Source organism: Charadrius vociferus, unplaced genomic scaffold (genome assembly GCF_000708025.1).
Source record: "Charadrius vociferus isolate BGI_N301 unplaced genomic scaffold, ASM70802v2 scaffold31, whole genome shotgun sequence".
NCBI lineage: Eukaryota > Metazoa > Chordata > Aves > Charadriiformes > Charadriidae > Charadrius > Charadrius vociferus.
The window spans coordinates 1,713,718-1,731,021 of NW_009646966.1; the positions used below are offsets into that span (position 1 = coordinate 1,713,718).

At 38.3% G+C, this 17,304-nt stretch overlaps 1 protein-coding gene across 1 annotated transcript in view; it reads right to left on the reverse strand.

The window, feature by feature from the left end:
* Positions 1-952: 952 nt before the first annotated feature.
* NXPH1 (neurexophilin 1) overlaps positions 953-17,304 on the reverse strand; it is a 141,043-nt gene continuing 124,691 nt past the window's right edge. The window contains exon 2 of the mRNA XM_009895334.1: positions 953-2,912. Within this exon, the coding sequence (XP_009893636.1) occupies positions 2,151-2,912 (762 nt within the window). The 3' untranslated portion in view covers positions 953-2,150. The remainder of the gene's footprint in view (positions 2,913-17,304) is intronic.

Consider the following 17,304-nt stretch of genomic DNA (forward strand, 5'->3'; position numbering starts at 1 on the left):
ATAAGCCAAAGCAATAATAATATGAAAGTCTCCTCTCCTACTTGTACATCAATGGGAAAATATTTATTAATCAATAATGTTATCCATTTGCTTTGTTTCATTCACATTTAGGTTCTGCACATCTCAGCTCCACAACTGGAAGTTGTTTCAAACTTCTCACTTCTTGAAACATTAGTGGAGTGTTTGTGGGGACATTGGAGAAGCTGTTCATGATGCTGTGCATATTTGAAAGCTGACCCATATCTGCGTTTACAGCTTTGACACGAGATCACAGAACCTGGGGGTGAGGGTGGAAGGGGGAAGGCAGCATTGCCAAGAATGGTAATTCTGAAAGACATGAGATGAAATACTGAGTCCTTCTTTGGGCAGCCTTCTTTTAGGCATGGACTTGTTATAGTTGCTGGTTATCTTGATGCTGGGGGTGAAGCATGCCACTATACACAAAAGAAAAAATATATAAAAGCTATGAGCTTTTTGTTGATAGGAAGAAAATTCGCTCGTACCATAAAAAGGGATCTCTTCATTCCACAAAGAGAGATCAGTGCCTCAGAGGAGGCTAAAATTAAGGCAAAGGCAGGCCTGTGTACACAGAGAGTGGCTCCATGTTTCCCCACTTCTAAACGATAATGCATCACTTTAAAGAAAGCCCTGCTCCTGTAGTTTCTTATCCGAGTGGAGGCATCCTCTCAAGTTAGCAAGATCCTTCAGTAATTGAGATCTGCTTGCTAGGAATAGGGCCCAAGAAATTTCTATATATTCTACATATATGTCTATATGTGTTTGCACCCATACCACACACATGTACATATACACGCACAAACATGCACACACAGAGATTTATAAATATATGTATATATATGTACATATGCAAAGAGACAAGATTGAAAACCATGTCAGACTTGGAGTGTTGTCCACTTGTCAGAACCATTTAAACTACTATCTGCACAGTACATATTGAAACTCAACTTTAAGATTTTTTATTTTTATGTACAGTTCATTTTTTTTTTTCTCTGGAAATAAAATATCTAAATACAGACAGACTGTAATGTTGTATATGTATAGCTCTCAACAATACTTTAGCTGAATAAATGCTTTGTACATAGTTCTGTCTTTTAATGGAGTTTACAGCTACATTGATAAAATGGATTCCTCATTTCCTTGATTGTTTTTAACCAATAACAAGCAGAGAGACAATTACAAGTTAATATTAATAAGCAGCTCAAATAACACTGGTTAAATTATGTACAATACAAACCATTCATACAAATGAAGACTAGGATATTGAATTTGTTACAATATTTTGTAATAAAGATAAGACAGCCACTTATAACTTACATGTTCTCCGCCAGGCATTTTCCTTCTTAGAGATCAGTTGGAGAGTTTTTAAGTAGCTTAGCTGGCCTAAACTCAACCAGGTTTAAAGAATCAGAGCTTAAAGAGTCAGAGAAACATGAAAACAGATAGTCTGCCCACATGTAAATTCCAAATGTTTGCCCATCTTTACTAGTAACAGGTTCGCTCCACGGAAAAAGAGCCACCTAACACCACCTCGAATGTGCCTACTGTATGCTGGAAAAAAGTCACGATGCTTTGCTGTGTTCGTATAATAAGGAAAACTGAACTCTAGACACACATTTTTCCCATTTTAACAAGTATTTACTCCTACAGTATTATTTACCAGTACAGCTACTCCAAGCAGTAGAATGCATGAGTGGGGATTATTGATTGGCATGTACTCAAAGGACTTTCAAAGAGATTTCCATAACAGTCTGCGTTAGAAACCATTCTCTGTCTAGTTAATCCATTTTGCTTGATGATAGGTTATCCTGAAACCTTAGATATCAGACAATGAAAGCTCTCTTAACAGGAACCTCAACAGATGTGAGCTGAAAAGAGTGTGTGTCTCTGTGTATGTGTATGGTGGTTTTATTTCAAATCCATAGTGATTTACAACTAGATTGATACATGGAGCTGACTGGGCAAAAATTACATTAGATTGTTTTCCACTAACGTATTTGCAGCCATTTGACATCAGCAGCAGCGGGTAGACACATTCCAGGCAATAGATGTGGCCTTCTTCCTTGAGGTTACAGCCCTGTCATACGACCTCTTTTATTCCCCAGGCTTCAGTCTCAGACACGTGTTGGTCCTCACCCTGATGGGAAGTAGGGTGTGTCACTGTGGTAGTTGTAATCAGGACACACCTTCTGTACTAGTTTATAATCTGTACTATAAAAGGAAATGTAAATACAGATTACTTTAAAGGGCTTGGAGCAGAGCCATGACACGTGGCTCTGGGTCTGCTCCTGATAACAGGTTTTTGAAGGGTCATAGTTGCAGAGTGTGTTCTTGGTAGCCTTGTCAACCTTTTCATACTCGATTCGACAGTTAAAGGACTTCGAATCTTTGGCATCAATCACGGTCTGTTGTGCCAAGTCAAATTCCACTATTTTTGTAGGGGGCACTAGGCTCACAGATACATTCCCTTGACCAGTGGAGTTATGCCTGAAGTAAACACTAAACGTCCCATTGCCATGGTCAACGATTTTCCCCGTTATTAACAGATTTAACTTCACAGTCTTGATGTTGGAATGAAAATCGCCCCAGCCAAACATTTTCTTAAATTTCCCAGTCTTGACAATGGGCCGTCTCTTTGCTCTGGGCCGAGGCTCTTGTAGGTCTGTGGAGTTCCTCAGCCAGTCCCAGAGATCTTGCTCAGAATAAGTTTCTGGGGCATCGTATCGCAGGTCCAAATCTGTATCATTTTCCTTTCCACGAAAAGTCTGTGACAGAAGCCGGCTGATGGACAAGTCTTTGCTACTTTCTGTCCATATGTGCTTTAGTGTGGATTTGGAGCTTCCTGATTTTAGAAGTTCTGTTTTTCCTCCATTTGTTAAATTTGCACAGGTAACCTGGGAAAAAAAAAAAAAAAAAAAAGTAAGGGTTTATATTGCATGAGTTAAAGGGAATACGGCAAAGCTGCATCCTAAACAAAAAAAAAAAAAAAAAAAAAAAAAAAGAAGGGAAGAAGAAAGAAAGGATATATTGAGATATGTAATACAAAGCCCACCATTCCCACCTGAGACCAAAATGATCAGATTTCAAAATAATACGGAATTTATTTTTTATTGAGAAATTACATTACATCTATGTACTCAGTAAAACAAAACAGAAACATCTATTTTCCTCTTCTTTCCAATTAGTTATTATTTAATTCTCCTTTGCCATTCTTTTACACCGGCCTTCAGATTTAATCCCAGCCATTCACTTTATTCTTCAGCCTGAAAGCTACTTCTGTTATGATGCCTTAAGTGATGAGTATGTCATGAAGTACTGCAAAAAGTAAGGTACACAACCATGTCATTCTGCAGTCTGTATGTGCCTTTCAGTGGCTATTTCTTATCTCAGAGTGAAACCCTCTTGCTTGAACGTTCTCTCTGCAAAGTGACTGTGTCTTCCACGTCAGTCACATTCATTTATTTTTGCTGCCCCTGGAGCCCACTGTCAGGGTGCTGTCTTGGTGGTGCCAGCCTGACCATGCTCAGAGTCCGTGTCATTATAAATATAATAATAGTAATATAATTTTCCCACTCCTTTTATGAGTACATATTGGTCTGTGTTCTTGACTGGGACCTTCAGTCACGACTGCAATATAAATAACAGAATAATGAAAATGTTAATGAGTTTTGTGTCGACAGCTGTACATACTGTGCGCTGTACCTTGATTAATGCAAGAGGAGCCACAGTCCTTTCTTATAGTCCCTTACAGATTAGCTACCGATTTGCCTTGTCTGTATCCAGTATGACATGCATTTTCCCTTCTTCACTTCCTTTTTTACACCTTCATCCCCAAACCAAAAAGTGACCTGTGCAAGACAGAAAGTCATTTGTGTATTTACAAGAAAAATAGGGCCACCAATTTAAAAGTAGCAATAAAAAAATCCTGCCAAATCACACTTTTAAAAAAGACAAAATCTTGCACCAAGTTCCTACAGAATCATAAATTTCAGACATAGATTTTCACAGAATTTAGTGTCAGAGCAATTTGTCTTATTTATATTTTTTCTCTTTGCCTTAATTGTGTGGAAAACAGAGAACAGATGCAGCCTCGCAGCTGTCTAACATGCAGCACTGGTAGAGAGCTCTGACGGAGCATAGCAGGGAGGGCTGGAATTGGCAGGGGGCAGCCGGTGGAGGCGAAGGGACCGACAACGCCCTTAGTCCCATTCTCCCTAAAAGTTCGCACCAGACACACTGCCACAGTTTGTAACATTTGGACTGCTCTGAAGAGACCATCAAGCTTCTTATTTCCCTTTTCATGGCTATATAGGAGATTCTGAATGTCCGTTTTATTCCTCTGTGTTCTGGCACTGATTTACGCGCTCCTATCATACTGCAGTTATATCTTTCTCTTCACTTAAAAATCAATTGAGTGTATTCCCAACCCAGGAAACCCATTGGAAACCAGTTAGTATTTAAATCACGGCCCCTTCCTACCGGTACAACGGGAGGTATATGTTACGGAGGATATCTATCACAGAATGGCCTTTTCCTTTCCTCACAATCATGGAATTGAAGCACGCTTTCATTAACTTCAGTACTTTTTCAAGGTCAGTTGAAAGCACATACATAAAATCAGTCTAAATTGTCTTAATACACTGATCACATAGGAGGTGTGCCCCCAGCCTTTTACAGTAAACAAATAAATATAGGTAAATAAATCTGTCACATCCTCCACTATTCCTCCCCAGTGCATTTCAGGTTGGTGGGCCAGTAAGGGTAATAGATAAAATACGGGTTTTATTTAGGATGGTGCCAAAAAGATTACTTCCTCCTCTTTTGAATGGAAGGAAGGATTAAAACACAGGCTAGAATTTTGATAGCTAGTTTGTAGCTGCATCTTAGCATCAACACAGTGAGCCAGGAGAGAAGCTGTAATGAAATGCACTGATGGTGCACTGGTTAATGAAGCAGCAATGAAGATGTCACAGGGAGAGAGAAAAGAGACTCAGAATATAATTTTGCTGTGGCATATGGGGAAGGAGTGCAAAATAAGAAGAGAAATGTGGTTAAAAGGAAAAATGTGCCTGTCTAGCATGAATCTGTCAACCTGCTATGAATCTAAGCAGTTAGCTAGCAGAGCTAGTATACCTGCAATCTGTAGGTAGGATACAGATTGCTTACCACTGTATTTTTCTTGGCTCACAGCTTGTTTTTCCTTTATGCTTCCAATGATTTACATTTCATAGGATTACACTACAAGTTCCATGTCATAAGACGTAACAGTATAAAAACCTCTTAGAGGGAAGGTCTCTTTTTTTTCAGATGTATAGAGCTGAACACCAAGGAAAAGAAGCAGGTTTTTTTCTGAAATAGCTGCTGACTGATCCAATACGTGTGTTTTTTTGAAAGCCAGTATATTTCATGGAAATGGATGATTCAGATTCCATGCATGCTATACTGCTTCATACCTCATCTAACAAATACAATTGATTGTTACTGTCATTGATTTTGTAATACCTGAAAGACTTCTGGTCATTCAGTTAGCTCAAAGACCTCTGTTTGTGATTTTCAGTGTAGGTAACTGGCTGCATTCATGATTAAAGGCCTGAAGCCGCCCTCCCTAGTCTAGTGTCTGTGTAAGCACTAGCAAAAACAGCCCACAAGGGTTAATAAAAAAGCTCTAGAATTCATTGTTCTTCACTAACATTTTCCAGCCAACTGCTTTTTCATATACTGTTAGTATACTATGTGCTATAGAAAGTAGCTATATGTATCCTCGGAGACTTGCACACCCAATAATACAGAGCATCACTGGGTAATAGAATTTCTGCAAATGCAGCAGTTATTTTCACATGAACTAATCCACAATTTTCTTCCACCTCTCTTCTTTCCAACCACAAGGCTGCAATACAGGAAAGATCATGCAAATCCATGAGATTTTGCACTTAGTAGTGTGAAAGACAGCTTACTGAAACATAGACCTATTTTAGCAGTGCATGAAAAAAGAGCCAATTTAAAATGGCTAGCGGAGAGCTGAAACACTGAGCAGCCCAAATTCTATGGTGGCTTTTCTGTCCTCTTCCTTGAGGATATTTGCATATAATTTAGAAACTTCCATACTCTACCGTACCAATTAGTTCACTATAACCAGAGTTGCCTTCTTTTACACAGCCAAGTGCCACCCCTAGACAAAGCATTGAAAAGTTTGGCCAACTTGTACTGGGACTGGCTCAGGTAGAGTTAATTTTCTTCAGAGCAGCTTACACGGTTCTGTGGTTTAGACTTTTGACCCAAAACCTGGTAACACACTAATGTTCTAGCTCTTGCTGAACAGTGTTTGCACAGCATCAAAGCCTTCCCTCTTACTCTGTTGGTCCCTCAAGTGAATAGATTGGAGGGGTGCACAATAGGTTGGGAGGGGACACAACCGAGCAGATGACCTGAACTAACCAAAGAGATATTCCATACCACACAACATCGGCTTTGCAATTAAAAGGAAAAAAGAGGGGTCGGGGGAGGGGAGTAGCCATTTTTTTCTCAGGAACTGGTTGGACATCGCTCTACCCATGGGAGGTGATGAGTGCTGCCTTTGCATCCCTTGTTTAGTTTTGTTTTCTTCTCGCTGAGGAGGGGGATTTCCTCCGTGACTGCATAGCTAGAAGTGGTTTTGAACGATTATGATGTCAGCAGTGTCTGTATAGAACAGTAGTAAGGAGCAAAAAGATTTAGAAATGCTTATCCAGTGCTACAAATGTCATTGGAAAAGCACTCAGTAAGCACAGCAGACTGACCTTTTTATTCCGATCTTGTACTTTTAATGGAAAGTACGAATTTTCACTACCTAGTATAGTTTACTGATATCAAAAAGGTACAAGGAGCTGACTGACTGGTAACTCTTTTCCAACAAACAATGACAAATTGTTATTCCGTTTCTTCTGCTGCTTCTAGGAATGAGCAAAGACAATGGTTTCACTAGGCACAATATCCCAAAGCATCGGTAAAAAAGACACAGGAATTGATCTGTAATTCAGTTTTTACTCTATTAAAATAGAATACTCTATTGATTCCGTATCCTCCTTTTTGAGGGTGAAGAATTTTTTATGATGATGTTTAACATCATTACATGCATTTTAATGAATATCTGTAGTTCTTTTAGGAGTTCCTAAAGGATAAGCAGTTTATATGTCTCAGAAATTTTGGAGTTCTCTTTCAAGACACTGAGCCCTGAATGCTTTGTCAGGTCAAACCTGAACATTTGGAGCAGAGAAAACAAAGTTGGAAAGGGATCTCAGGAAGCCGTGAAGGCCTTAAGTGGTGATCTAGGACCTCTTCTCAGTATAAAATCAACCATAGGTATATTAACATTAATTTAAGACTGATCAATTTGAAATTTTAAAAAATAGTCATTCAAAGAGGTAGAGAATGCCTCTTGATTCTCACTCTTTTCCTTTTATTCTAGCCTTATTACAGTTCATTACCTATAATTACAGTACTGGATTAGAAATTATGTATTTATTCCTCCGAATGTATGACTACTTGAGGGCAAATGAAAATGTAAACAAACAATCTAATACTCAAGGTAGAAAATCTCTCTCTTCAGGTAAATAACTAATCAAAACCAAAATCGTTTTTGCTGGCATAGCACTGTAAGAATTTGGCAGCACTGTGTTTGCATATGCTCTGTATAAAAGTTTTCAGAATCTTCTTTCCTCGCTCAGATAGCTCAGATACAGCATGAGCAGGAGGATACTGATGCAGATAACTATAAGATGGACCATTACCAAGGCAGGGCAATGCTCAGAAAATTTTATCTGGATGCAGTTTCCTCATATTAATCCTGTTTATGCAACGGGTGGAGGAAAATCTGGACCTAGTTCACTCTTCTACTTTCATCAATTTTTCTTGCTACAGCTGCCTACACACTGTACAAAGTTACTTGTGGCATGGAAATATTTTATTTGGTGAATAACTTCCAGACAAGTCAAAGCCAATATTCTACAGAAATTTGACTGGGAACAAACAAACTGAGAATGAAATTTAATGGAGATATGATTATAACTGGGGGGGGGGAAACACAGTGAAGGACTTGCATCTGTTACAAACTGACACTTCGGAAAGGGAGGACAAACACCAAAACCCAAATGCATTAATATTTCACAGAAACAGACCCCTCTCTGGTTTTAACTTATAAGCCTTTTTGCCACATGACGTGAAAAGCATAAGGATGTGGATTTGTCAATCAAAAAATGCAAATTCAGATGAATCTGATGAATGGAATTTTAAATCCTGTGTCAACTGAGAACACAAAAGTGGCTATGCAGGATCAAACTGAAGACCCATTTAGAAAAAAAGTCTCGTCTCCAACAGCAGCTATTAGAGATGCCTGAAGAGCAAGAACACGGCAAGCTTATGATAGTCCCTTAACTTCTTCCCAGATGCCAAATATTTCTAGTTACCTCTACTTGATATTGTTTCTGTATATGTTTTCCATTTCAGAAACTCTCAGTAGATTGCTCTTCTGTGCATTGTTCCACTCTGACCCTTTGTAAGCTTTCAACTTCCATAACATCCTTCAGCAATGAGTTCCACAGATGTTCCCTCTGTTTGTTTAGAACCTGGCTCCTGCCGCCTTCTATGAGGCCCTTCATTCCCCAAATGGAAAATTCAGTCTCTATCCAAATTTCCCATGCTCCCCCTTACCTTATTTGCTGCTACACTTCACATATTTTTTCTACAAATATCAGTGAGTAGAAAATGTGATGATTTCTAGCTACATAAAGAAGCCTACTTCTAGCCCACCAGTACATGCCTACGATATACCTATTCATAGTAGTAAACAAATATTGATCACTTTCCCAGCCTTGAGTACCAGCCTTATGGGTCACACAAATAATCATTGTACGGACACCATTCTATACCCATACCTTTGAATTTCCTTTTTGTCCTTCTCTGAAGCCTCCTCAGTCCTGCTCCTAGTTCTGTCTTTAAGATGAGGAGACCAGAATGGCCCACAGTATTCAAGATGTGGCAGAACCATGGGCTTGTATGGTGGCAAATGGTCTTCGATTATTTGTTCACTCTTTTTTCTCTATTAATTCACAATATTTTATTTTGTTTTGATCACTAATGAGTACTGAACTGATGTTTGCATGGAACTGTCATAACCCTACAATCTCAATCCTATTTATATATGAAGCTGGGATTTACTTTTCCCCCATGTGTTTCACATTACATTTACTACCACAGAATTTCATTCCTTAATTTATTGCCTGTTTACGAATTCTGATAAGATCTTTCTGCCATTCCTCACTGTTGGCCTTTATCTTTTCTACTCTGAAATATTTCATCATCAACAATCTTTCTCACTCACCTTTCCCAGGTCATTTACAAATATATTGAACACCAGAGGTCCTTGCGCAGATCCCTGCAGAATTCTTATGATGACCTTCCACTACTGACCATAGAAAAAGAAGCATCTGAAGTTTTCAAAACTATTTTGTAAAGTAATCACTTGGGATCACTCACGTAAGCATAACAAAATAGAATTTTTTGTCACACAAAAACCAGAGGGAAGATATTTTTTTTTCATTGTCTCTAAGTTAGGAAATTAAACTTAATATACACTGTTACTGCAATTTTTGTGTAATCTACCTTAGAATTCATAAAAATCAGCTTAATACTATCAACTGTGCTCAGCTCAGCTTTAAATTTTGTATTTTTCTTGTTTTAATCTACGAGCTATCATGCTTTTTCCAAATGGCCATTGTTAGAGAAAACGTGGCTACCTGAGATTTTTTTATCATTCGCACAACAGAGATTATGCAAGACCAGAAGCTGATATAAATTCAGCTGATGACAGCTGATACAAATATAGTGAAATTTAACATTGTTGAAATTAAAGTGACTATACCAGTTGATATCTGTTTGAGATCTGACTAAGAATCAAAGGCTAATTAGAAAATTTAGTCTTTACATCTTTCTGTAGTACCCACAGAAAGATGAGGGCACTAATAAAACAGTAGAGACACTGCTTTGTTTAGAGACATTATAATTCTTAACAGCTGTTAATCATCAAATACTAAGATATTCCAGTGGGCTGTTCTGCAAAAGAAAAAATAACTAGCACAAATTACAGTTTTACAGTGCTCTTTTACTCAACGTAAGTTGCCTGTTATAAGTAAATCTGAAAACTAGCAAATCTCAAATAATTTTCAGGAAATGCAAAGGTGGTAAAGCACCTTTAGTGGCTGGTTTCCAGTGAGAATGCTTAAGAATTACCACATCAAATTTTGCTTGAGTCTCATGTCCTCTCCCTTTCATTCATGTTGACTGTGGGCTAAGCTGTGACACTGCCCCAACTCCTGTGAATGGTAGCAGACAGATGAAAGAAAGTGGCAGCCTGCCACCACATGTTAGGCAAGAGTCAGAACATGTTCTGTGCCAGCCCAGCCCATGATCTAGGGTGAGAATCACCTCACTGGTCACCTCATTCACCTGGAATTCAGATCTTTGGTCTAAACTGTTCATTTAGGCTTATTCCATAACCAAGAGAGAGAGAAACAGAATGAACTATTTCCTCCATCTCCATGAGATATTGATGAACCTTCAAGGACTGAATAAATGCTCTTCATCTAGATGCCTAAGGGTAAGCAAGAAAAATCTGACCTATGGTGCATGGTTTACCCTGGAAAGAACACCATGGAGAGAACACGAAGGTTGCAGGCTGGACGCAGGACAATGATTGCTCTATCTAAATGCTTTCTGAAATGCACTAGTCATGTTCAAATCCACTGCTCCCTACGTATCTGTAAGCACACTGAAGCTAGTGCTGTGTTACTCATACAGTAAGGTGTGCAGACTTGCTAGTATTACTCCTCCTTTTAGGTATAGGAAATTTCCCACCTGGAGGTTTCCTTTCAGAAACAGTGTAGCTTTGTACTATTCTATTATCTTTTGGGGTTGATTTAATCATAGAAATAATTTTCACAGGTATTTAGAATCTGAAAAACTAGTCTTCTTTAGTCATCTAAAGACAGATAGGCACTTGAAATCAATCAGACTTAGATTGCAATTACATTTCTTCTGGTAGCAGTGCCCTAGCTGATGCTTTTCTCTTTCTCCCTTTTCCCTCAGCTTCACTCTGCCAGTGCTGCCATCTCAGCTGTGGCAGTACAGCTCTTCGTAAGAACCCATGACTTTCTTTTTCCTTTCACAAACTTCCAGAATGCAAATCAGACTCAGAATTAAACATCCAGGCTCCTCTAAGTGCCTGGAGAAGACTGGGAACTTTGAACCAGGAACCAAAACCACAGATCCACAGCAGGAAGCACTGAAAAGCCAGCCCTAAGAAATGTTCCACCCTTTTTCTGGAAAGCAGGGGCAAAGACAGGCACTGCTGTCATTCGTCTTTCAAAGAACGAATCTCATTGGTTTTCCTTCAGTGATGTAGCTCCTACAGAAAAAGGAAGTGATTGCCATTGTCTCTTTAATTTAAGATCTTGAGAATATTAGTAAGTCAAACCAAAAGTCCGTCTAGTCCTGTACCATGTATCCAACAATGGCTAAAAGTTGGTTTTTGTCAAAGAATCCAACATCAGGGAAAGAATATACTACTGCTACCAGAAAATCTTTTCCATCTTCAGGCCTTTGCAGATCAAGGACTTCTTAAGCTGGATTTGTGGCTATGAATTTAATAACTTTCAACAAATATCACTTAGAAGAACTTGTCTGTATCTCTGAAAATTCCAGCATCGGAAACACCCTGGAACCAGTAGTTCTACCTCTTAGCTTCAGGCTGTCTGAGGAACCTTCTCCTCCTGTTTGTTTTGAACAAGTCACCTCCCAGCTTCATCTGATGCCACGTAAATTCTTGTCCAGCAGGCCACAACAAAATCTAGCAAGGTGGTAGCATCATTTTTCCTGTGGGGCTCACGCAGAAACCTGGTGCCTGGATGCTCAGGCCAGCCAAAACTGTCAAAGTTTATGGCTGGCACTAGAGAAGCTTCCAGGTCAAAAAAAGGAGGTCTTGGCTGAGTTATAGGTACTTCCAGAACTAGGCAGCTCCAAAGGTGGTAGTCAAGGGGCAGTATAAAACTGTGGGTTTGGAATACATAGGAAATGTATGGACTCTCTCGGCGTAATTTATGGGCCAAATCCTGACCCAACACTAAAGTCAATTGTAAAAATCCTAGTAGGAGCAGAAGGATGAACGTGGTGTGGTATTATGTAGCTTGTTTTCATTTTCTTGCCTAGTTAAGGCAGAAGGGAAGGTGTTTGGTTTGTAAAACATTATTTCTCTTTCCATTTAAAAAACATTATACTATCCCATATAATAGTCTGTGAACTGAAGGACCAAATGAGTTACAATACGCTGTGAAAATCTTCACATTACAATTTTACAGCTTTCTGCTTTTTGCCTTAGAAGAGCAGGAATTCAGCCCAAATATTTCTAATGGAGATGCAAGTGAATTTATAAAGATTTGGAAAAGGATTGAAATACAACTGTATGAAATATCCTATTAACTCTTGCCCTACGTTTTACACTTTTAGAAAGAATTTAAACTAAACTCTTGAAGCCTGCTGCCTATGTTGTCATTAAAGATTTTTTACTTCAGTGGATTATGACATTTGAAAATTCACCCCATCTCCGTTCAAAAAATCAGCAGGGGATTAAACTTCCATGGAATAAATTAAAGTGGGTTAAAAATGTCTAACAGAGTTTTAAGACCCCTGTATTATGCCAGTATCACAGAGTGCTGCTAACTTTGAAATGAAAGTCTAGCTAGGTAAATAAATTTTGTCAAGGATCTATTGTTCTTGTTCCACATTTCTATAAGCCTTCTTTTATTAATATTGGCTTGCCATTTTCTGCATACATGTAGAAAGTAAGATTAAATAAAATTAGATTTTATATGAAAGGCCACAGAGCAACATTTTAATCAAAATTTTCACCGTAGTTTGCTTTATATATAGCACACTGAAGAAAATGTCCATTTTCATATGGGTAGACATACCTTCTGAAGAAGGTGAAAAAGACCATAATGTGTGATAGCCTGGTACTATATAATGGTCAAAGCCACCGTGCACCACTAACATGCCCCACTAGTATTACTCATTTTCTACATAGAGTCTCCAATCATCCACTGTTAATGTAAAAGTTTAATAACATTAAAATACTCCCACATTTTACCTAAATAGTTTGTTGCTTATGTGTCTGATGCCATATTTTTCCAAAGAAAAGCATTAGAATGTTGACACAACTGAGTCACCTTCCATTCATGAGTGCATTCTAGAAACCTGAATTTCAACAAAGATGTCTTTTGAGGAGATTTAACTTCCACTGATGTTGACAGTGTACATTTCCACAGAAAGAAATTGTATATCTGTGTGAGATGCTCATGAAACACAAAAAAGGGCTTGCACAAGTGTAAGAAATTCTATGGCAAAAGTATAGATTACTTTCATTAAAATTGCCTGGTTTTCACTATAAGTTATTCATTTATTACAAACAGCTAAATACTTCAGGAAAGGCATTTTAAAAGCACAGAGGAAGTCATTCTAACATATCCCTGCTAACTTTTATGCCTTCATCTTCACCTTATGCCCCTGCCAGATATGTGTGCTGACATCTCAGAAGTCTTCTGTAATCACAAAGAAGAAGGTTTTCTTCTCTTTGAATTTCAACCAGAAGCAGCAATATATTCCCTTTCTAACTGTGATTGTTTAATAGGCATTGATCATTCATTCATTTGGTCAATGGATATCAAAATCTATTCAAATCCATCTCTGAGGAAAGAGGGTGTTTCTTCAATGTTGTTCTGGTGAGGAAGGGGAAGATTAAACAGCTGTTTTATTGCAAGGGTACTCAATTTTCTTGGTGGCTTTGTCAAGGTCTACTAATACTTAGAGTGGACTGCTCAGCTGTAAGCAGCACGTGGGCACCAGCTCTGCTGGGCAAGCCAAGTGCTGCACGTTGTCTTCCTGGCTATGACGTACGCAAATGTGCTGCAATGCTCCCTAAGTGCACAGATATCAAAGAAATATGGACAGTACTATTAGAAATTAGGAGACGCACATGCTACATGAGTACAAGATCCAGGCAAAATTTATTCTTGATCCAAATCTGAACAGGACTTTACCATCAGTGTGCATTTGCTCAGCCGGGAGGCAGGGAGACCAAGTAGCCTCTGAAAAAGTACTACCCCCATTTTCTTACATAGGTGGTCTTTCTGTGACTCTGGACACAGGTATCAAAGAGACCTACTATGCCATTAAGAGGAATACAGTTAGAGAATACTAGAAGGAGGTACCGCACACCAATTTCTCTACCTCTTGTAAACTAGCAATGCTCATTCAGTATAGTACTTCCTTGTAGTGATGATCCCCGAACTTGCACAGACTAATTGATCCAGACATCATGAGGAAACCTAGCACAGCTGAACAAAACAGAATAGAATATCCAATAGAAAATCAACATTGACTGTGCCTGTTATTAGTTTTGTATTTTCTCCCTGCAATAGTATCATACCTAATTAAAAGTTAAAATTAATAGCCAGCAGGATTAATAAAATTCCATATGCAAATATCTGGCTCATGAGAGCCATGGTCCAATTGCTAGTGCTATCACTAAGGTCATTAATTTAAATTGAGATGAGTTAAGAGTCCTTTGGGCATTGACACGTAAGTTGAAGGAGGTTATTCATTGCTAAGTTTTTCACACTGAAACGAAAAACGTAGGAAGAAAATACATGAACATTGCTTCAGCACACCAATTTCTAGGACAATGAACAGTGCTGTGAGCTTGTCTGTGGAGGACCAGGAGTCCTCTTTTGTAACATACAAAGTCACAAAAGAGTAGTTCTGATACATTGCCTTAAATTCATATTAAGATGTACTGACGCAAGTTGGATACAAGACAGTTCAAGGTCTAGTAAACTGACATCTTTTGGATTATTTTATGCCCGCTGACATCAAATTACAGAAAGACGGTTCTTTTTTTAACCAAAATTTGAGTACCAGTTTCATAAACCCTTCAGAGACTTTTCCAGTCTTCAGAAAAGGTCCAAACATTTCCAGTTAGCAAGAAATATTAACTCAACTTATAATCAGAACTACTGGAGCCCTAGAGCACTGGTTATACTACTGCAAATACAGTGCATTCTCAGTTTACCATCTCTTCAGCTCACCTCAGAACTAGCTGCACTGCCTTGATCCATAACTGCATTTCTAGGCAGGGTGACTAGAAGAAATGTAGTCTTTAAAGCAAATTATAATGGAGTGCCCTACACCTATGAACTTTCTCCAAATGCTGATGACTGAAATATTTTAAGTTGCATAGTAACAGAATGACTGCAGAGTAATAAAGTAGTGATGGCATTATATTACTTTTCCTACATAAAGAATAAAAACATAAAATTTATTATTCTGACCTTGTATCACAAGGACTCCTCGGGTACGTAAAAATATTCAACTGGTCTATCAAAATGGACTTAGACTAAAGGGAAACCTGCAAGGTGTGGTTTCCAGAAGTTTTTTTAAATCTAAAAAAAACCCACCTCTGGAGTCCAAAAAATTAGGCTGGAATCCTTACAAGTTTGGATTTTAGTATTTACTCAACAGCATACTTTCATATTCTTAAAAGTATATCAAATTCCATTTTCAGGGAGAATCAGGCTGTATTGGTCTCAAATTTGCAGGAGTCAGGAAATGTGATGGTACTGAAAAGTGACAGAGAACCAGGAGCTTTTCATACCAAGCTCCAGAGAGCCTTCATCTCTTTTGACTGATACTTGGAGTCCATTCTGCTTTGACCTCAGACTGTTCTGAGCATCACCATCTTGACTGCACTGAATTATTTCGGCCAATTCTATCTGCAGTTCCATTCGTACAGCCTCCTGCATGAACAGGATTTCAATGGAGTGATTCAGACAGGAATTAAGTTCTTTGCCTTTCAGAGAATAAACATTTCTTCGAAGATGGGTCAAGATCACCGTGTATTAATATATTCCTATGTCTGCCCAAAAAAGCAAATAACTTTTTTCCATTGTCTCATCCTCTATATCTGTGTGGCTGAGCAGCAGCACAAAACAATTTAACCTTAGCAAGCAAATTTCATTTGTTACCTGCCAAATGCTGATAGAAAAGATAACTATGAAAAAGCAATAAAATCCTCATTCTAAGGCAATAGGTAACATGCCTTCGCTATAATATACTTGCTAAATAACATTCAATGATCTCATAAAAGCATTTAATTTAAATATAAATGCTTAGCAATTCCATTTTTCAGGGACTAAATGACACTTTTGCTTGTGTTTCTTTGAAATGCATTTGCAGAATAGACATCCTTTCAAAACCCGCAGTTAGTGTTATTTATTACTACTATTACTGCAATGATCACAGACCACCATGTGGTCAGGGTTAGGGTGCACTAGAAACTAAACATATATACTCAGTGCCCTAGAGAGCTTTCTCATTGAAACAGATTTGGCAAAGGCAAAGCTAAAAGAAGAAATATTGATGATGTCCTAACTCAGCTGCAGAGCTAAGAGTTCGTACAAATCTCTGGACTTTTCTTTACAATGTCATATCCAGGATGTCCCAAAAAAGGTTGATTTGAGTAACTAGTTGAGATACAAAATGCCACTAGCTGTTTTAAAAAGGATGCAGGCTCAAAGAAGCAAAGTCAGCTCAGAAGTGAGCTGTGTTATTGAACTCACTTCGCCCATCAAGAAGCCTGAAAGCCACTTGCAGACCACTAAGAGGTCCTAGCTTTCTTCAGGAGTAGGGACGCCTGCCGTTGGTAGTGGGAAGTGTTTGACTTGTTTCTCTGATAAAAACATACTGAAAGTAATCATACAAATATTATCTCTCTTCCAGAATGCGAATCCCTAAATTTCGCCTTTATCCTTCAGCTGTCAGTCAACAGCAGCTCTGAGTAGTCCATCAGCTACCTAGTGAATAACAAGAATATTTTCCATTGCTGTAAATTTACTTAATAAAATTCTAATGATATATTTTTTATAAACTTACTGGAAACCAGCAACATCTCACTCACCTTATTCAAGCTATTAGCTTTTTAGTGTTTTCTTCCTTAGTTTGCTATACAGATAACTAAGACAAGGGGCTGTAGGGCAGCAAGAAAAGTCCAGTTGGTACCTGTTACAAGATCCTTTAAAATTTTATCCACCCACTGCAAATTTTTTGTGCATTCATCTTACAGATTTTGTTGCTAGAATATGGAAGCATTTTCATCTAGTGGAATCCAGTAATATCCTGGCTGAATTAATAGAACAGATTTTCTGG